Source organism: Dreissena polymorpha, chromosome 8, assembly GCF_020536995.1.
Source record: "Dreissena polymorpha isolate Duluth1 chromosome 8, UMN_Dpol_1.0, whole genome shotgun sequence".
Lineage (NCBI taxonomy): Eukaryota > Metazoa > Mollusca > Bivalvia > Myida > Dreissenidae > Dreissena > Dreissena polymorpha.
The window spans coordinates 64,343,902-64,365,989 of NC_068362.1; the positions used below are offsets into that span (position 1 = coordinate 64,343,902).

The 22,088-nt window shown below is 35.6% G+C and overlaps 1 protein-coding gene across 1 annotated transcript; it reads left to right on the plus strand.

Annotated features, from left to right (window-relative positions):
- Positions 1 to 620: 620 nt before the first annotated feature.
- On the plus strand, positions 621 to 10,424 carry LOC127840593 (baculoviral IAP repeat-containing protein 7-like). The gene is made up of 5 exons (XM_052369002.1): positions 621 to 695; positions 1,153 to 1,251; positions 2,871 to 3,053; positions 6,361 to 6,508; positions 10,127 to 10,424. The coding sequence occupies exons 1-5, from the start codon at positions 621 to 623 to the stop codon at positions 10,345 to 10,347; spliced, it is 726 nt and encodes a 241-aa protein (XP_052224962.1). The 3' UTR covers positions 10,348 to 10,424.
- The last annotated feature ends 11,664 nt before the right edge of the window (positions 10,425 to 22,088 follow it).

The window sequence follows — 22,088 nt, forward strand, 5'->3', positions numbered from 1 at the left end:
TTGAAACAATCATAGTCATGTTTTATATTTATCGGTAGTAATAACATAAAATATATATGTAAACAAAGCAATACATCAATTTAATTGCTAAGTACGTCCGTCATAAAACAAAAAAAGAACATTTGAGTATGTCAAACGGCGTTAAGTACATAAAACACCTGGACATGTTCTTATAATGTTTTACGCTTTAAATACAGTTCAACCCTTTATTAGTATTGCGTCCAATATAATTAACCAAATATACAATAATTTTATTTCGGTGTTATGTTTGTTTGAATCGAATTTGTTGAATATATAATTAAGAACGCGCATCACCTGTCAAAATCAACAAAGTGTACAGGTAACATAGTACATGTTTGTTATTATAGCCACACGTATTTAAATCATTATTGTTAACTCTTGACCTAATAAATGTCCACAATTAAAGACAACTTTGTAATTAGACAGATTTAATTGTTCCGCATGCATACCTTAAACGCCTTACTGTGTAGGAATTGACCGTGCAAGTCACCCAGGCTTGTAAGTTAAATTTAAATGGTATAACTCATTATTTTACGCGAAATATGTACGTGTTATAGCTAGAAAGGTTTAAACCTAAAATTGCATATAAAATTGTCAACATGACCATGTATCATCCCCAGACCTTGTTATACCTACGGGACCAGTGTAAGTTTAACATGAATCATGCAAAAAAAGTTGTTATGTCAAATGCGACCAACATAGCTCCAGGCTAGCCTGCGCAATCGCACAGTCTGGTCAGGATCTAAGCTGTCCGCAATTAAGTCACTCCAGGTTTTTTTAGTGGTGAGAATTTAAGAAAAACATGCCATTGCCTATGACCATATATTCTAAAATAAAAACACAAGAGAATTTCATGTTATATATGGCCTAGTTGAAAATCATAATCAACAGTTTAGGCTCATTTGAGTTTGTTTTTTCCGATTTTCAACTTTGCCCTGTGTACAAAACAAAAAAAAATGGCCAAGGTTTTTCAGTGTACATAAAATTAATAACCAAAAAAAAACAAAAAAAAAACAGAATTTCCTTTAACACAAACAAATCATAAACATTTAAGGCTCATGTGTTTTTTTTCTGATTTAAAACTTTTGCCTTGTGTTATAAGAAAAATCGCAAATCTAAATATTGTTTAAGGAGGAGCTCATACAGGAAGTCAGCGAGCTCCTATATCGCCGACTGGACACCTCTACGCTGCAGGGAGAGTTCCGTAATATCCTCGAGCTTCACGTGCAGGTACAGCTTTCCTAGACAGGAATTGCTTTTGCTTTATATTTTACAGCCTGTGTCTTTTGGATTGGACAATAAAACAGCAAAACAAATAATGAAATTGGAGAACATGAAACATTTTCAATATGATTACAAATATAAGTGTTCCAATTTTTATAAGTTCTTGTTTAACTGCTTTTTTTAATTTATATTATAGAGTGATTCGCAATAAAATCTCTCTATAATCAATTATTGACTTTATTGGTAAAATTTGGCTTTTTGAGGAGCAAATTTCGGTCAGATTTTGAGGAAAAAAGTCACTTTTTGCGATTGGGAAACAGGCTGTAAGAGTAAGTAATTATGGGGGAATAAATCATTGTTCTACATAGAAAGGGTTACGTGGGAAACAATTTACGAAATGCAGGACTGTTAATCTGTTCTAGAAAGCAGATTGTGTATTTACCAACCTATCCTTAGTCTGAAGAATAAAGATTATAGACCAAAGCTTCAATGGAAACAATTTTAGAACCGCAGGACTGTTAATTTGTCCTAGAAAGCAGGGCCTGTATACACAACTTATTCTTAGACTTAACATGAAATAATGTATACCCAAGAAAAATACAAACGAGTCTGTTTATGAACAGGCTACAAATGTTGTTTATGAGATTAATAAATTATTCTAAATGAATAATTTTGTACTAAAAAGTGTTGAGATTTTTGTCGCATTGAATTGTATTTTACTATTAGAACATTGCAGTTGAAAGAGTATTCTTTATTTTTAGACTTATGTCTTAGAATTTATCGCTGACAATCGGTCCAGTTCTTGGATTAACTGAAGTTTGGATTGATTACTCCATATGTTTGCCATTATACCAGGTACCTGTGGTTGGGAGTAATTTACTCCTAATGTTTGCCTCAGTTCCTGCTTTTGTCAGTTATTTACGTCATATATTTACCTCAGTACACGTGTCTCCAAAATTGCAGTCATTGAAGCATTCGAAAATGCATTGAAGAATCCGGAAAAGCTTAATACTTCAAAGTTGACAGGACGTCTGAAAAAAGTGTTTATGTGGCGAAAGCATGACTTTTTTTACCTATACACATGCTACAAATATTCATAATAACACTCTTTGAAAAGTCAAATGTTCAAGTTTACATCATGTTATATTGTCAATATCTCCAAGAACTCTGAGAAAAACCTCCAACATCGGAAGCCTGGACAATCAAACTGTCAAGCGCTTAAGATAGGAATGGCAGTGCGAGAGATAAAAGTATTGCATCTTGATGCCAGCATTTATGAAATAACACCGGGTGGTATGAACTTTGCTATACAGAGCAAACACTCTTGATAGTGATGTTTAAGACAGATGCAGTTATTTGCTTTGCACAAAAATCTGAACCACTTGGCAATGTAATGGTTAAGGTTTTCTGATTCTGGCTAAGTAAACTTACCTTGATTGTTTAGAAAATAGTAAACTTATCTAGTATTCTCTCGGATTGTTAACATTTTAATTTCTATTTATGAAAGTAAGACACAAAACATATTGGCATTTTTTATATTAATGTATGACCCTAGCTAAAAAAGTAAAAAATACCATATGCTGTGTGCGTATTGCAAACAAATAAACTGGGAATGTATTTTGTAGCAGCAACTTGCCGCAACTGGAACAGAAGGACAGAGTGTGGAGCAGTTCATCAGATCCATTCCACAGCCTCAGCCTCATCAACAAAACGACTTCTCCAGCCTTGGAATCCCCGTCCAGGGACGAAACAGCTGGGACAACATTTTTGTCACCAGTATCAGTGCCAGCGCTTTGCCTTACACACAGGTAACTATTAGCAGCATATTGAGGAATGACTGTGTCATACACACAAGTAATACTTCTTCTAGTTAGGTTCATATTAATGATATAATGTACCTTACATACAGGTAACTGCTAGCTGCATATTAAGGAATGGCTATGTCTTACACACAAGTAGCACTTATGTGCATATTATTGATATACTGTGCCTTACCTACAGGTAACTGCTAGCTGCATATTGAGGAATGACTGTGTCTTACACACAAGTAGCACTTATGTGCATATTATTGATATACTGTGCCTTACATACAGGTAACTGTAAGCGGCATATTTAGGATGGCCTGTGCCCTACTCACTGGTAACTGTTAGCTGCATAGTTATGATAGACTGTTCCTTACACACGGTTTACTATCAGCTGCATAGACTGTTCCTTACACACGAGTAACTGTTAGCTGCATAGACTGTGCCGTACACACAAGTAACTGTTAGATGCATAGACTGTGCCTTACACACAGGTTATTGTTAAGCAAATGTAAACTGCTAAACAAACAAGACGATTGCTGTTTATTTATGGCTTCTTTACTCCTATACAATATTTCAATCATATTGTGTATCAAGGTTGCAGGTTTGTAAAGAGTAGCTGAATAAAGGCAACATCTTCTCAGAAAAAAAATATTGAAATTCATGCAATGTTATCCTAAAACAAAACTTTCACATGGAAATCAAATACCTCAATTAGTAATATTGCATGAAAGTTTTCCGTATTATTTTTTATGAGCTCAACTGAGCACAACGTACTCATGGTGAGCTTTTGTGATCGCATTTTGTCCGGCTTACGGCGTCTGTCTTGCGGCGTCAATATTTGCCTTGTTAGTCCTCTACTGGTTTCACCGGAGGGGACTTATGGTTTTGTCTCCGTCCGTCCGTCCGTCACACTTTTCTGGATCCTGCGATAACTTTAAAAGTTCTGAATATTTTTCATGAAACTTGGAACATGGATAGATGGCAATATGGACATTATGCACGTCATTTCATTTTGTTCCTACGTCAAAAATTGTGGTTGCAATGGCAACAAATAGACTAGAAATAGTGCTGAAAATGGTGTTTTTTTCTTGATCCTGCGATTACTTTTGAAGTTCTTAATATTTTTTCATGAAACTTGGAACATGGATAAATGGCAATGTGGACATTATGCACGTCATTTCATTTTGTTTCTACGTCAAAGATTGTGGTTGCTAAGGCAACAAATATACTAGAAATAGTGCTGATAATGGTGTTTTTTCTGGATCCTGCGATAACTTTAAAAGTTCTAAATATTTTTTTAATGAAACGTGCAACATGGATAGACGGCAATATGGACATTATGTACGTCATTTCATTTTGTTCCTACGTCAAAAATTGTGGTTGCTATGGCAACAAATAGACTAGAAATAGTACTGATAATGGTGTTTTTTCTGGATCCTGCAATAACTTAAAATGTTCTTAATATGTTTTCATGAAACTTGCAAAATGGATAGACGGCAATATGGACATTGTGTACGTCATTTCATTTTGTTCCTACGTCAAAAAGTGTGGTTGCTATGGCAACAAATAGACTAGAAATAGTGCTGAAAATGGTGTTTTTTTTCTGGATCCTGCGATAACTTTTAACAGTTCTTAATGTTTTTTCATGAAACTTGCAACATGGATAGATGACAATATGGACATTATGCTCGTCATTTCATTTTGTTCCTATGTCAAAATAGATTAATTCTTATAATATTTTGGATGAGTTGAAAAATGATATTTGCTTGAAAAACATGGCTGCCAAGGGGCGGGGCATTTTTCCTTATATGGCTACATGTACATGTATAGTAAAATCTTGTTAACACTCTAGAGGCCACATTTATTTCCAATCTTCATGAAACTTGGTCAGAAGATTTATCCCAATAATATCGTGGACGAGTACAAAAATGATGCCCGTTGGTTAAACAACATATGGTAAAAGTAAAACCTTGTTAACACTCTAGAGGCCACATTTATTTTCGGATCTTCATTAAACATGGTCAGAAGATTTGTCCGTATAATATCTTCTTGGACGAGTTCGAAAATGGTTTTGGATTCTTAAAAACCATGACCACCAGGAGGCGGGGCAATTTTCCTTATCAGGCTATATATGGCTTTAGTAAAACCTTGTCAACTCTCTAGAGGTCAACTTTATTGTCCAATCTTCATGAAATTTGGTCAGAAGATTTGTCTTATTTATATCTTGAATAAGTTCGAAAATGGTTACGTTTGCTTGAAAAACATGGCTGCCAAGGGGCGGGGCATTTTTCCTTATATGGCTATATACGGCTCTAGTAAAACACTCTAGAGGCCACATTCATAGTCCGATCTTCATGAAACTTGGTCAGAAGATTCATCTCAATAATATGTTGGACAAGTTCAGAAATTATGCCGGTTGGTTGAACAACATGGCCGCCACGGGGGCGGGGTATTTTTCCTTATATGGCTATATTAAACCTTGTTAACGCTCTGGAGGTCACATTTATTTTCCGATCTACATGAAACATTGTCAAAAGATTTGTTCTAATGATATCTTGGATGTGTTCGAAAATGGTTTTGGTTGCTTTGAAAACATGGCCACCAGGGGCGGGGCATTTTGCCTTATATGGCTATATATGGCTTTAGTAAAACCTTGTTAACAATCTAGAGGCCACATTTATTGTCAAATCTTCATGAAATTCGGTCAGAAGATTGGTCTCAATGATAAACGTTCGAAAATGGTTACGTTTGCTTGAACAACATCGCTGCCAAGGGACAGGGAATTTTTCCTTATGCGGCTATAGTAAAATCTTGTTAACACTCTAGAGGCCACATTTACCGTCCGATTTTCATGAAACTTGGTCAGAAGATTCATCCCAATAATATCTTGGACGAGTTTAAAAATGATGCCGGTTGGTTGAAAAACATGGCTGCCAGGGGGTGGGGCATTTTTCCTTATATGGCTTTAGTAAAACCTTGTTAACACTCATGAGGCCACATTTATTTTCCAATCTTCATGAAACTTGGTCAGAAGATGTGTCCCAATAATATCTTGTAATCTAATGTGAGCGACTTTGGGCCGTTCAGGCCCTCTTGTTTGTTTAAGGTGGGGGGGGCGTGTTCTTTTTTGCTTATTTAAAGGCTAGAGCCATTTACCTACCAGCTTTACAGTATAAACTAAATCACCTTTTCTTATTTGGCACATAACTGATACAAAACAATTGTGGTGATGGTTTTGCATGATTAAAGTAGGCAACTGTCGTGTTACATGGCATGTTTTGAATAGATATTTAATCAATTACTCTTACAGACCAACCTGCACCTAAGTAGAGAGATATCGGCTCTGAAGGCCCAACTCCTAGAGATGAAGAACATGATGAAGAACAGCTTTGATCTTCAGATGGACATCCAGATGTCAATCCGACAGATAGTTGCTGCTGGCATCGCAGCTGCATCAGGTGGGTAGTGAAATATGTTTCTTCATACAGATTGTGTTTTTTGGTCATATTTTGGGCCAGAATATGGCCCCTTTTCCGATCTCAAATAGAGTACTACTTTTCCACATGACTTCCACAAATCCTGAAGTGATTTCAACAACAAAAATTAAATAAATGTCAATCTCTAATTCATCTCCATCTCTAGCTGTATATGTTGAACCATAATTGACAAAAATCTTCATCTCAGTTGTTAAGTATTTGTAAGCAATCAAAAGCAACACAACTTTCCCAGTTTAATTGAAAACAACTCGATTTTTATCCACATGCTATGTGCCCCGGATCCATTATACAAATATTGAAAAAACCTTTTGAATGCTTTTTGCAAAGTGCATGGCTAACCAATTGAGACTTTTAAATTGATAATTGCATTTTGACAATGTTGACTATAAAAGTGACATAAGATCTTATTATCCCCCGCCAGAGGCGGAGGGATATTGTTTTGGCGTTGTCCGTCCGTCCGTCCGGCTGTCCGTCCGTCCGTCCGGCACTTTTGTGTCCGGAGCCATATCTTGGAAGTTCTGTGGTGGGTTTCATTTAAACTTGGTATGAGTATATATATATATATATATGCATAAGAGGATGATGCACGCCAAATGGCATTGTACACCATCTGTTAAAAACAGACTTATGGCCCTTTGTATCTTGAAAAAATGCTTTTTAGTGTCCGGAGCCATATCTTGGAAGTTCTTTGGCGGATTTCATTAAAACTTGGTATGAGTATATATATGCATAAGAGGATGATGCACGCCAAATGGCATTGTACACCATCTGTTAAAAACAGACTTATGGCCCTTTGTATCTTGAAAAAATGCTTTTTACTATAGGCACTTTTGTGTCCGGAGCCATATCTTGGAAGTGCTTTGGCGGATTTCATTTAAACTTGGTATGAGTATATATATGCATAAGAGGATGATGCACGCCAAATGGCATTGTACACCATCTGTTAAAAACAGACTTATGGCCCTTTTTATCTTGAAAAAATGCTTTTTACTATAGGCATTTTTGTGTCCAGAGCCATATCTTGGAAGCGCTTTGGCGGATTTCTTTGACGCACGACTTATTAATTCACCTAAATAAATTGTGAAGGCTTAAGAACCTTCCTTTGTCTTAGTTTTGTGTTATTGTCCTCCGTCCGTCCATCTATCATTATGTTCATCCGTCCCATTTGCACCCATCCTCAAACAAAGCATATGTTGCGGGGGATACCTTGGGCCTTTTAGGCCTGTTTATGATAATGATATTTCAGAACAGTTGCTAATGAAGATTATTATTGAAAACAATTTTCTTCCTAATTGTTAAGTATTTGTTAGCAATCGTAAGCAACACTATTTTCCCATTTTAAGTGAAAACAACTCGGTTTTTTCCAAATGCAATGGGGCTCAGAACCATTCATAAAATGTTGAAAAAACAACGTTTTGAAAATTTTTTGTAAAGTGCGTGACTAATCAATTAAGACTTGAAATGGATAATTGCATTTTGACAATATTCACTATAAAAGTGACAAAAGCAATTATAGCATTAGTAATGATATTTCCGAACAGTTGGTTATGTTGATTCTTTTCTAGTGAATGTTGCTAGGATTTAATTAAGTATGACTCTGCAAACAAAGTTGGTCAGTGATGTTATGGAGACACACAGTTGGTTTATATATTTGTGGAGCACACCCTTTCCACAACTGCAACATAAAATATGTCATCACAGTATGGTGTATAAGTGCAAGACACTATTTTGACGTGCAGTTAAGCTCTTATTCTTTAGTGACCAGTTTGTGCCCTTGATCATTTCCATGGCTGCCATGCCTTTGATAGAGTGGTGCAGGGGTTTTTGTGACAAAGTTCTATATAATATTTTTTATTAAATTGATCGGAATTTAAATGGATCTTTTCACGTTTTGGTAAATTGACAAAATGGAAAAAAGTCGTTTCAGATTCGCAAATTTTCGTTTAAGTTATGATATTTGTGAGGAAACAGTAATACTGAACATTTACGTGGTCTAATATAGCCATTATATGCATCTTTTGACGATTTAAAAACCTGAAAATTATAAAGCGTTGCAAGGCAAAACATTGAATAATTTGGAGAGTTCTGTTGTTGTCGTTTAATTTTGTGAAATTCCGAAGATTGCTTATATAAAGTATAAAATACGTCATTCATACATACTTGGCAGGATGGCCGAGCGGTTTAATTGGTTTTTACTCCAGGAATCCGGGGGTCACTGGTTCGAGTCCTGATGCGGTCTACTTTTTTCCTTTTTTAAAATTTCATTTTGGATTTTTTACTGGAGCTTTTTATAACCGATTATTACATTTATCAATATAAAGCATTTAATGACAAACTTCAAAACATGCCAAAATCTGTGAAAAGGCCCCTTTAAGTGTTTTTCGTCCGGAACCGAATACAATACAATTTTGTCCCCTTCATTATTTCCATTTTAATATAAAATATTTTCAAATTTGGAACCTGTGAAACAGTATGTGTGGATAATGGATTTCTTTGTCTTTAAATACACTTAATACCCTGCTTAATACATAACATGAGCAGTTCCTACAAATTTAAAGGATGATTTTCTAAACGTTTAAGCTTATCTAAGTGCTTACAGGAAGCTTTAAGAATAATTCCTGTTTGTAAGCATTTGCCTGTGTTAGAGTTTTTTTCTTTTAACAACTTAATCTCCTTAGACAGAGTTAACCAACACTTGACAGGGATGATCCTTGGGTGACCCTCTTTTAAAGTTGTTCCAATCTTCAGGTATACATAGGTCACCAGATGTAAAACATGATATTTATAAAATTAAAACTTCAAAACTCTTCTCTAAAACTACAAATACCAGGGGTGTAGTAATGGGTGTTATATTGTCTTGTTGTCTTCTAATTATTTTGTTCTAATCCTGCCTGTGGATTCTCACCAGGGATCACATAATTTACATAAACTTATATAGCAAAAAAAAGAACAATCTTCTCTAAAAGGACAATTCCTGGAGATGTAATATTTGACATGCAACATTGTATGCTGGTCATTTACCAGGTCCGCTCAAATCATGACTCTGGGGTCAATGTTATCTGGTAACTTGTTTTCCTTATAGATAAATCAATCGTGAAAAGCTAGGCCCATAGGTTTGGTATTTAGTTGCATGTAACATCTTATGCTGGTACTATGGTTTGTTTCAAAAAATATCTTGCTTCAAAATTTGCCTGTTTGTAAGGCTGGACAGTTTTTCTTATAAATCTTGATTGCAATATTTATAACACTCTCAAAGACATATTCCCCCCCCCCCCTCTCACCCCCCCCGATCATCACGAAACTTGCTCAGGACATTATGTTCTAATGATATCTTGGCTGCTTTATAAAATATTTTCTCTAATGATATCTTGGCTGCTTTATAAAATGGTTATGGACTCTCGCACAAGTTTATCAGAGCAATTCAGTTCCTTCTGGTCTCAGGTGAGTGACCAAGGGCCCTCAAGGCCCTCCTCTTATGTATTCTTAAATAAACTTAATCTTATTGGTAGTTAATTATTATCAAACGTTTTGATGAATTATCTGTAATTTTAATAGGAGTTGCCATTGCCGGAACTGCAGGAATACTTCCCACGGCAACCGCAGCCCTGTCCCGCCCTGTGAATGACACACACTGTCTGATCTGCCTCGACAATCACAGCAACTCTGTGCTGTACCAATGCGGTCACATGTGTGTTTGCTTCCCGTGCGGGCGACACCTGATGGACCGCGGTGCCAAGTGTCCCGTATGCCGGGCACCTATCAGGGACATTATTCGCGCGTACAAGTGCAACTCGGAATAAATACGGTGATTCATAGGCTGCGAAAGTATCAGTTGCTATATAAGGGGGTGACTTATTATGCTGTGGCTGTGAATATTTCAGTTTTATATGCAGACACTGCTTCGAAGTTGAGATAGTATCTTCAGTAGAAGCGAAATGAGTTGACGCATGCTTCAACTGTGATGTGAATATTTCTTGAATAGAAAAAAGGTTTTCCTTTGACAACACCTTAGGAGTCTACTCGTTCCCTTGAATGAGTGCACTAAAACTCTTAATTTGAGATATTTATTGAATACTTTAACGGATCTTAACTAACTTTGTTATTCTTTATCTATACATGCTTCAAAAGCCGAACAAACTGTCAATTTGTCACTCACACAATATTTTGTATGCATTAGTTATGACTATATCTGTTGCTGAGGAAACTGTTTTGTTCTTAAGCTATGACAGTTTTAATATCTGATCACATGGTTTATATTTTAGCAGTAGATATTTCACTATCTAATTTAAAAACAACTGACTTGTGCTTCATTGTTGCGTATTTCATTACCGGGTAGTTTAAAGAAATGGGATTGTAGGCATTTTATATGTATTGGTAATTATATAAATGAGCAGACTTTTTTCTAAGACATATTTAGGTCAAAAAAGGTTAAACACACTTGAATTGAAGCAAACACGGATGCTTTATTAGGAAACCTGTTTTGAATCGAAGCAAACACGGATGCTTTATTAGGAAACCTGTTATATTGGTATCTGTTTGTTAGTTGATGCTGCTGTTATGTTGTCAAAAAGTTAATTAAACGAAAACTGCAGCTTTTGTTATGTTATTAAAAAGTTAATTAAAATTGAAGTGCAGGTTGGATAAACGTCTTCAACGTGAACCAATATTTCCTGTCGACTGCATATGAATCTCAACAGAGCTAAAAATATGTTTTAAAATGGGACAAACGGACTAGCTAGCTCAGTTGATAATGCGCCTGACTTCAAAAGGAGGATCCTGGGTTTGATCTCCAAGCCTAGCTACATAAACTCATATGGATATTGGTCATACAATCATCACTACTAACATTCTAATATTCGCCCCCTACCGCTAACTCAAGTAGGGCAGTTGTTAGTCACTGGCACTTAGCACAAGTAACCAAGCAGCCATTTATGTGCCATTAGTACAAATAAAACAGCTATACCAAGAACGTTTGTGTTGGTTATACCTTTCATCTTTGCAAGTGGTCCTGTCTGAAACAGGCCGTTGACCAGCTTCTTCCAGGTTCTAGGTGTGTCTCCAGCTGTCCCCAAATTTTCTCCATCTTCTCGGCATATGCATTCATGTGTTTCTTGGCCACCATCTCTTCATCTTCCCAAGGGTGGCTCTTTGCTAGATATTGCCTTATTGTATTGTATACAAGCTTCTTAACGACATGGCATATCATTCTTCACCGTCTCAGGAGGACGTCTTCTGCTTGTGCTGCTGCTTTGTTATTTCCCATAAAGCTTCGTTGGTATTTGTTCTATCCAGGGGATCTTCAGGATCTTTCTGAGACTGATGTTGATTTAGGCCTGGATTGACTTCAAGTCTCTGCTTCCTAAAGCAGTACTGGCTTTACAATGGTATTTAAGAGCTTCATCGATATGGGTTCTGACGTCTGCATCCGTTCCTCCACGTTTATCCAGGATGCTTCATAGATAGGTGAAGCTTTCCAGCAACTTACCTTCGGCTATGATTGGTGTGTCTTTCGATGCTCTTGCTTTGCATTCTGTTCACGGTGAAGCCCAGTCTAGCTGAACTTTGCGCAGCAATGTAGGCCATTTTCTGCATATGTTGCTATGCGTAAAAGACTGGAATAACTTGCCACAAAATATACGTTGTACAAACTCTAAGAATACGTTAAAAAAACTTGTTAAAAAGCATTTATTAGAAGAAATGGAAATAGTTGAGGAACTAGAATATCTTTGTTATTAGCTTTTTATCATATTTTAGAAATGTAAACAATATTGCAATACATTTTTAAACTGTATACCATATTATAATATATTTTTAAACTGTGTTTGTGCAATCCTGTCAATTTCATCATCATACGTCTTGTTCTCTTATTCAACGATAATAATTATTTTATTAATACTATACTATGAGTTAGTCTATGACATTGAAAGACCGTTTCACTTTATTCCATCATATATGTCGAATGTATAGCATACTTTTGAGTCACTTAGATCTACATGTGACGGCTTTGGACCCCGTTGGAAATAAGTTTTGTACGATTTATCGTCAAAGCTTTACGGGTAATCCAGTGCACTTATATTTCTATAATTAAAGATAATGTCATAGCGACCAATAGATGTGATAAAATGTGATAGAGTTTGAACCATAAATATATGTTTTAAAAGATCTGATGTAAACTACCTGTGATATATCTGAATTGTTAAAAATGTGACTGTGTGATTGTATTGATATGTTATGTGAACAAATAAAATTATTATTATTATTATTATTATTATTATTATTATAGAGTTGGAGAGAAGAGCCAGATCTTCGGCAAAGTCAAGGTCATCCAACAGCTTCCAAAGTGTGCACACAATTCCGTTTTGCTTGTGATCCTTTGAGGTCGTCATGACGCAGTATATTACTAGCGATGAATGCGTGAGTAAGCAGCTTTGTCTCTCTGGGGTCCTTACTTCAAAGCCGTCGGTGAGCAGTCTGACATGAATCATTTTGAGGGGCATCTCTACATGAGACTTCCTGATAATATTGGTGACCTTTTCTGGCTTTCCGTAGTGTATCGGTTGTTCCCATATGGATTGCCGGGCAACGTTGTCAATTTCCACCTCATAGTCTATGTAGTTGATGAATTCCACTCTTGGGGCTGGTCCAGAATGATGCGCAGGGTTGCGATCTGTTCATTGCACGTTTGTTTTTCCTTTCGGAAGTCGGCTTGTTTGGAACAGATATGCGAGTTCATTAAGTAAAGCAGGATGCGAATAAAATCCTTTGTTGGGATGGACACCAGAGTTATCCCTTAGTAGTTGGAACAGGAAAAGGGATATATTGGGGCGGTAACTCTCTTTCCTTTATGATGGTATTCATTCTTCTTATTATAACTTGCCGGTAGAGTAGTTCCACACTGATCGACGTCAGCCTTCAGGATTTTAAATCAAACTTATTTATCTTAGGAAATTAAATTGTTTATGACCAAGATTTGCAAACCACATACCACCATTCTGAATAAAAACCATTTTTTTAATATAAAAGTTGCTATTCCATATCTATTTTGCCAAAATAGACGATCACATATATTTTTTATCGCCTGCTTATACCAACACTCGCTGGCTGAGTATTGTTGTAGACATCTTCTCAGCAATACAGATCTATTGATTTTATGACGCTATTATGCTATGTCGTTTTGACTTCGGCCACTAAAAATCCGAGTTAAACAACCACACACACTATTATTTGTAACAGTAGACCGTATTACTCAAATCAAAGGAAGTTACCGCTATTAGATTCTCAAGACGCAAAGCATAAGCACCATGGACGCCTTGGTGTCTGATGTGAGACAGCAAAGCAGGTTGATTTGAGTGTTTACTTTTCGCGACTCGCAATGACTACCTCGCGACCGCTTAACACAGGTGGAAAATGTCTGTCAGAGTGAAATATTCTAGCCTTTGGTCGCTTAAACCAGATGACCGTAATACTTAGGTGTAATATAGAATGATTTTCGTCGGGGGTAAATCTAGCCTGACCGCGATAGCAAGACTGCCGCTATACTCATGTGACAGGTTGGACTTGAGATGTGAAGTCCACAATTTTCATCGGCAGTGATCCACTCATTCAACAGCAAACTTTTCACATCTTCATATCTCAAGCGTACTTGAAACTTGATATATGTTATCATCTTGAATTGTATATTTAAAAAATACAATTTCCGCATCCATTGATCTTCTTATTCCGGATGTATTGTCCCTTGAACTAAACCAAGAGCGCTTCTGCCATTTAAACTGCTATTAGTTTTTTGAGCCCATTTATAATACATTTCTGAAGCGATTGTAACATTCAGTAAAGCTGCCAAGTGATGTCCTACATGTACATGTGAAAAAGCGGTGTGGGGGTTTTGCTCACTTTTTTGAAAAAAAAAGATTGTTGTGCTTCTTGTTTATAAAGGATTTATATATGAAAAGCAAAAGGGACTAGTGAATTGTGTTTTGGAATATCGTTTCATGAATTGAACATGGCATTATTAAGTAATGATTTATAACGATGATAAGTTGTCATACTTAAGGTTTACTCTATTGTATCGTAACACAGCTTAACCATGGTTATGTCTTTCCCCAAGGTAGGTATCAAGGAGTCAACAGTTTCCAAGCTGACTCGGTGTGTCGCTGAGTGTATCGTTCCTTCTATCATGCCTACTTCCACCACCGGGATCAATTTGATGAATATGAGATAAGCGGATTGTGTGACAATACATAATTACACGTATTGATAAAAATATGATACAATTTTGACGGCTTATTGAGTAGACAGTGTGTAGTGTACATAAAAGAGTTACACTATTCCTAATAATTATACGAAGTACACATTTAATAAGATTGCCACCGTTTATAACACATTAGGTTGTAAGTAATCACAATATTATGGGAAGTGCACTGATCGTTGACTAATTATTTTAAACTGAATATATTGCCAATATATGTAGACCGAGTGCTGTTTCGATTTATCTAATTAGCAAGTGTTGGATTTGTGTCAGTGCTCACGATGGCGGCCATTTAATTCTCAGATAATCTTTCCATACGTCTTTAAATTGGTTTGGTCACTTAATAAAGTGTCATTGACTCTGTTTTATATTTGATAATTAAACGGGTTCAAAATTGTTGTCGTGCAAAGAGTTGTTCTAAAGTGACGTAAGACATATATAGTAAATCTATGTAATATTAATAACTTTAACTACTAAAAAGCGTAGCATTCAAACGATACTAATTTTCATGAAATGTTTTATGCAGATGTCCATTGCACCCATGTTGCTTAATAATTTAGTAATTCTTAAGGAATACTTCCTAAGTTCATATATCTTTTCCAAATGTATTTTTGTGTCATATTTCACTTTAAATCTGCATAAAATTATGTACGCAATAACATACCTATGCAACTTCTCTGCTATATTCGGGGGCAGCCCATCATCATTATCATCATCATCGTCGTCACCATCATCATCATCGTCGTCATCATCATCAGCAGCAGCAGCAATAGCATCGTAGTTATCGTCATCATCATAAGAAGCAGCAGCATCATCATCATAAAAAAAATTAACATCATCATAACCCCTTTTTTCCTTTTACTCTGCGTTCACCTGGTTAGTACCATCTTCGTAATCATCAACATCATCATGACTTTCAACATATCGAAATTATTATATCGTAATCAATGTGACCACAACCATCAATTATCATAACAACAATTAATACAAAAAAATAAAAACAACAACGTATCTGCATTAATTTTAATGTATTGATTTATCGTAATTATCATACCAATCATGAGTAGGAAGAAGAACATAACAAATATATTTCATTACAGTATCAGCAGATAGAAACATATAGCCTGTTTCATATGTTAATTTGCAAGAAGCCATATGTTAAACAATATGACACATGTAATTGAAAAGTCGATCACATACACAACAAACCCAAACCGTGAGTAGACATGTGGGCCCCTGTCCATGATTGGTCAATCCAAAGCATTTAGGGTTAAACCCCAAACCTCACACTTACTGCTTTATGAGGTAGTCTAACTTGACATGCCGTTTGATTTATATTGCCAGATTAACATAGTTTTTCATGATGAGTTCTAACACAAACGTTTTTTTTTCTATAGCACAATTAACACATAGTACCGTACGACACGCGGTTGATTTCTATATCGAAATTAACGATTGGTAGTATAACAATAATTGTAACATGACATGCGATTTGATTATAAAAGCAATTACAAGCATACTAAAATATGACATATTCTAAGACGACAAACGTTGTGATTGATATAAACAATTAACATATAGTGAGTTCTTACACGACACTCAGTTTGACTATGTAGCCAAACACATAAACAACGCATACATGTATAGGTTTATGGTGAATTCAAACAAATACAACGGTTCGTATTATATATGCAATACTTATTACTATATATAATGACTTCAAAAACAAAACGCAGTTTGATTTATATAGCAAATAAAAATATAGTAGTATTTAATGAATTCTAATATGACGCGCAGTTTGATTCCTTTATCAAATTTGACATATATAAGAATATGATGAGTCGTTACTCGACACGCGGTTTGTGGGCGGAGTCATACTATTTATATTTATAATATACTCTCTCTATATATTAATTCTAGAGATTGTTCGCAATGTATACATTGGATCTAGATGCATACACATAGAAGCGTACTAAACAACAATGTGTTATTCTATTTTACGTTTGAAACAAACGAATGTATTAACAATCACATACACTAAAATAAAAACGTATAAAAACTATATAAACAAAGAATTATTTTGTTTAGCTATTCGTGCAGGCAACATGTGACTTGTGCCTAAAGCAGCTAACGTAAAGTAATATCGTTCTTTGATTTATATAAATGAATACGATATCATTACAGTTTACTATTTAGGAATGAGATGATGTGATTTTGAAGTATTACATTTATTACTAAAATGTATTTCTTAAAATATTGGTTGAAAACATAACACAAACATTTATCATTTACTAGCCTGTAAGATTAACAATAACTAAAACTAAAATTATGTTAGAAAAAAATAATAAAATAGTATATTTTACACGTTGAAATTTAACAATGATAAATACTTATACATCGTAATGCAATGTTTAATATAAACAAATTCATCTGGCGACTTATATTTTAGATGTTCCCTGTATTCTTTTTATTTACACAATATCAACAATTGTTTCCTACATTAGTAATGAATGCGTTGATATCATCATCATGAAACTCGCATGCGTTGATTCATGAAGTCGAACTCGAAGCTGGAAGTATCTGAAGTTGCATTGAACATATGGCGTCATGAGAACTATTCTGAAGGAAATAGTTATACTCCCTATTGTCAACGCTGTCATAGTAATAAGCATCGTCATTTACAACACCAATATCTCGCATATGAGACCATTTATCGGATCCCGGCGCATTGTCGTATATTCGGAATCGTTTCACTATAACATTCTTCAGTTTCTTTAGTTTCTGTTTTATATCATTGTAGTCCGTCAATGAAGTATACTTTTTGTAATTGGACCATATGAATTCCAGCCTAATCTCAACTTTATGAGTACATGAAGCCATCGAATTCATAAGGTCGTCTAATTTCGATGGATGCAATTTATGACAGTAGATATTAAAACACTCCAATGATTGAGGTAGCTGCAGGTTGATTGAAGTAAACACATATATTGTGAGCGTTTTAAGCTGCGTGAGCGATGATAGACACTGCGAAAACGAATCTTTCTGATTCACTTCCAAACCATCACCCTTATGACTCAGACTCAAACTCCTAATTTTTAGACCACGGAGAGCCTCCCACAGATCGGGACTGTCTTCATAAACACTAATACTAAGCGTTTCGAGATTTGTGAGCAAAGATAGGCCTAGAAACATCGACGACGAGTTTGAAAGAAATTTTTTCGAATATCCAGACCTATCAATCATACTCAAACCCTTGATATTAAGACTACTGAGAGCTTCCAACAAACCAGGAATGACATCTTTTACCTCAATACTAAGCGTTTCTAGTTTTGCGAGCGATGATAGAAACTGCAAAAACAATTCTTTATGGTTCAAGCCCGAATCTCCATACGTATCAATCAGACGCAGACTCAGGCTCTTGATATTACGACCGAAGAGAACCTCCCACAGACTGGTATTGTCTTCAAACACTGTAATCTTAAGTGTGTCCAGCTTTGTGAGCTGTGCTAGAAACTGCGTCAACGACTCTACACGATTCACTGTCAAACCTTCACACACACCACTGAGACTCAGACTCTTGGTATTCAGACCATGGTAACCGTTCCATTGACTGACCACATCATAATCCATCTCAATATAAAGCGTTTCTAAATGTGTGAGCGATGATAGAAAAAAACACAACAACTGAACATGATTCACATCGAATCTAAAATATCCGTCCTTATCACCCAGACTCAAACTCTTAATATTCAGACCATGGAAAGCCTCCCACAGACCGGGGCAGTCGTTCCGAACACAAAGAATGTTTAATGTATTGTTTTTACTTGTCGTTATTCCTAAGTTTGTTAATATATTTGAACCCTCTACACACGGTGTTATGACACAGTCCTCCAGCCAACACGTCACCTCATGATCGAGTGTCAGCATAGACCTTAACAGGCTACGTAGACCGAAAGAGGAACATTTGACGCTAGCCAAGTGAATATTTTCTATTGAAGACAGTATCAGAGGTGGGTCTGCACACTGGGCTGGATCTGTACTGTTAAGAACAATCCATACCGGAACTTCTGATGTTGTCGATCCGGCTGTATCTGTATAAGAACACAGCATAGTTCAATATATAACACTAACAAACACAGTAAGAGGACTTGTTAACCGCTCGTCAAAGTAGCAATTTAAACTTTGTCAAAGAGTATAAAAAGGAAAAAAGGACGTATTCATCATATGAAAACAGAAAAAATACTGATTTTTTTTTAAATAATGTGACAAATATGTGTTCGTTCAATTAATAATCATAAATGAAGTTGGTAAAAGTATACAACTTGTTTTAACGATTTGTTTCGATAGCTCCAAACAAACGTGTATTATATTCATAGGATTTAAATAATAATAGTATTATTATGGACTAGAATGAAAATTATGCATGGTGTTATTAGTTTTGCAAAGATCCATACATACATGATTATTTATAGTTTTATGGGTTTTGCTTGTAGAGGCTCCGGTCTTTTAAGATCATGTTAATTGTATTGTATAAAACTACGAGTCCCTTGTCAGTGGCAAACGTCCAGATCATTTTAAAAGTTAACCAATTATAACTATTACGCCGTTGACATCAGGATACAATTATTAATTTACATTAAAACACACAAGTCTATTATGTTTTAGTTGTATCGTTGAATGTTCAACAATATTGTTTTAATTTTGCACCGAAAAGTTACACTTATTAAATACGTACATGTATAATCGACTGTATCAAGTTGGCATATAACCAAAAATTTTGATGCATTTCAAAATGTCTCCTTTATTTGTTTGCATGTGTTTGTACACATCACTTTAAGAATTATGCTACGTGCTATATTTGTCTTCCCATATCAATTCATACACTTCAAAGCATCGATCTAAACGCATAAGAAAAACTGAATGTGTTTTTTTGAGGAATACCAATCATAACAATACCTTACTCATTAAGGTTGATTCCATATTATTCAAACGTTAAGCCGTCATTACAGACTTAAACATTCTACAATTACTTTTTTCAAGATTGCATTTTAAGTGAAATGTTTCTCCGAAGCCATTTGACGAACGTTTTTCAACTAGGTTCTTTTAACTAGAGCTGTAACGATTCACTCATCATTCGATTCGATTCGATTTCGATGCCAAATTGTCCGATTCGATTATTTTCAATTCGATTCAAATTAAACTATTTGCTGCTTATTTTGCAAACTATTTCATGTTTGATTTGTCCAGGGCATGAATTAATATGTTTGGTACTTGTTATTAACTTATTATATTGTACATTTAAAGTGTTTATTTTTTTTTACATAAAATTTAAAATTTAAACACGCTACATTGTAACAAATTTATTGAACAAAACTTCCTGTTGCGTCATTCTTAAATAACATAAAATGCAAAATTTATCACATCTGAAATATCAACCGAGTGTTTTCTCTTCAAATGTTTCCTTAAACTTGTAGTGCATGCAGATTTAGGGTAACTTGCGTCAACAAAACACGATTTGACAGTTGCCATTGTATCAAAACCTTCGCGAAACCCGAAATGTTCCCATACTTTTGATTTAAATTTTGACGGTGCATCTTTCAGCGCGCTTGAAAAAGGCATTTTACCGGCTGATGTAATACTCAGCATGTTATTCGTTCATTCATTGGATGCTATATTGGCTATTGACCAATCACATAACGTATTACAAATGACAGGAAAGTTTGGACGACGGTTTTGGAAAGTAAGGTTCAAAATGCGGATCAATCGGGATTGCACTGAATCGAATCGAAATTGGCGGTATTGGTTTCGAAATCGATTCGTCGGCATTGAACCGGTTTTTCGATGCATCGAAACGAATCGTTACAGCTCTACTTTTAACCGTTCTGCTCGACGGAATGCGCCTTTATGAACAAGATAACATAAACGTTTTAACTGAAGCCTTGTAATGTACCGCTATTTCAATAAACGAAAAGTACACGTGCTTCATATAATATAAAGACGTGAAACTCCAGCTGCGGAATTTAAGTAATAAACATACATCATATACACTATCTATAAGACTGAAACCCATATCAATAAATCATAACATGTGATATTGTAATATTAAAATTCATTTGATTGTAGTGATAAGAAAAGGTAAATAATCGTTTCTGTTACCTCTTAACCATATGCCCCATCCCGAAAGAACCAATTTCTTCAAGTTGTGGCAGGATGACAGGTTAAACTCATAATGAGAGGTAGACTTGCAACCTTCAGATGAACTCAAGAAGTCACTCCTTGAAATCTTTACAAATAATCTCTGGGCATCGATCGTGTTAGAACACCATATATTATTTAAATCTCTTATGTTGCCTTTATCAATATAAAAATGACTGAGTTTCATCTGTATGGCATCCTGATTGTTGGCTGTTGCCTCTCTGATTCCTGACTCAATGATGCGCTGAAACTCACAAGGAGTGTCTGACCCATTCTTACAAGAGCAATGGCTGATGTCACATGGATTCATCAAAGCCGACAGTTTATTCGCAGCGGAGATGTTCATCCCACACAAAAATATGAGAACATGCGATATATCGCGATATGATGTATTGTTACGTTCAAGATAACTGGATACCTCGACACCAAATACGTATGGATTGCAGGCGATATGGTATGCTGCGAAAAAGTTCTGCACAGTTTTGTCAACGAACGAGATAGAGCTGTCTGTCCGAGTGTTATCTTTGATGTTTGTAAGTAAAATTCCTGCTTTAAGAGCAAATTCCTTACAAACAGTGAACTCGTCCAGAGGAAAATAGCTGGACAATGGTATTTCATTGGAAACATAAGATGATTTTCTATCAGAAGCGAGGAGCAATTTACAAGCAACTTCAGCTAGTTTATCTAGTTGTTCAATGTTTGGCTGTATGTAGCTTGTGCAAGAAAAACAGTCCACCGGTGGCGGGTGTGAATCGTTAAAATAACCAAGTGCACTGTTAGCCTTTTTACAAAGACTTTCAACCAGAGTAGTATAAAGAGCACAACGTGATGGACCTTTCCAATTGTCTTCCTTCTCAATCGTATTTACCCAATTACATATGACAAGCGTGTACACTTTTGGTGAAGTTGATAACGATTCTAGCTTACTATATCTAACCAACGACTGAATTTTTTTCGAAGTTTCTTCTAGATTTTTCGCCTGGTCAATTAAGCGTCGAAGTATATTTTCACTAAATTCATACGGATCGCGTATCCCCTGGATCTCTAATAATATGTCAATATGTGATTTCTTGAAATCTTCATCAGCCAGCTTCGATGGTC

Bases quoted from the DNA above. Each gene is read 5' to 3' on its own strand.
- LOC127840593 (XM_052369002.1), top strand. From the start codon at position 621: ATGACCATGTATCATCCCCAGACCTTGTTATACCTACGGGACCAGTGT. The intron at 1,252-2,870 runs GTACAGCTTTCC...TGTATTTTGTAG, and splicing joins TCCTCGAGCTTCACGTGCAG to CAGCAACTTGCCGCAACTGG. The intron at 3,054-6,360 runs GTAACTATTAGC...TTACTCTTACAG, and splicing joins GCGCTTTGCCTTACACACAG to ACCAACCTGCACCTAAGTAG.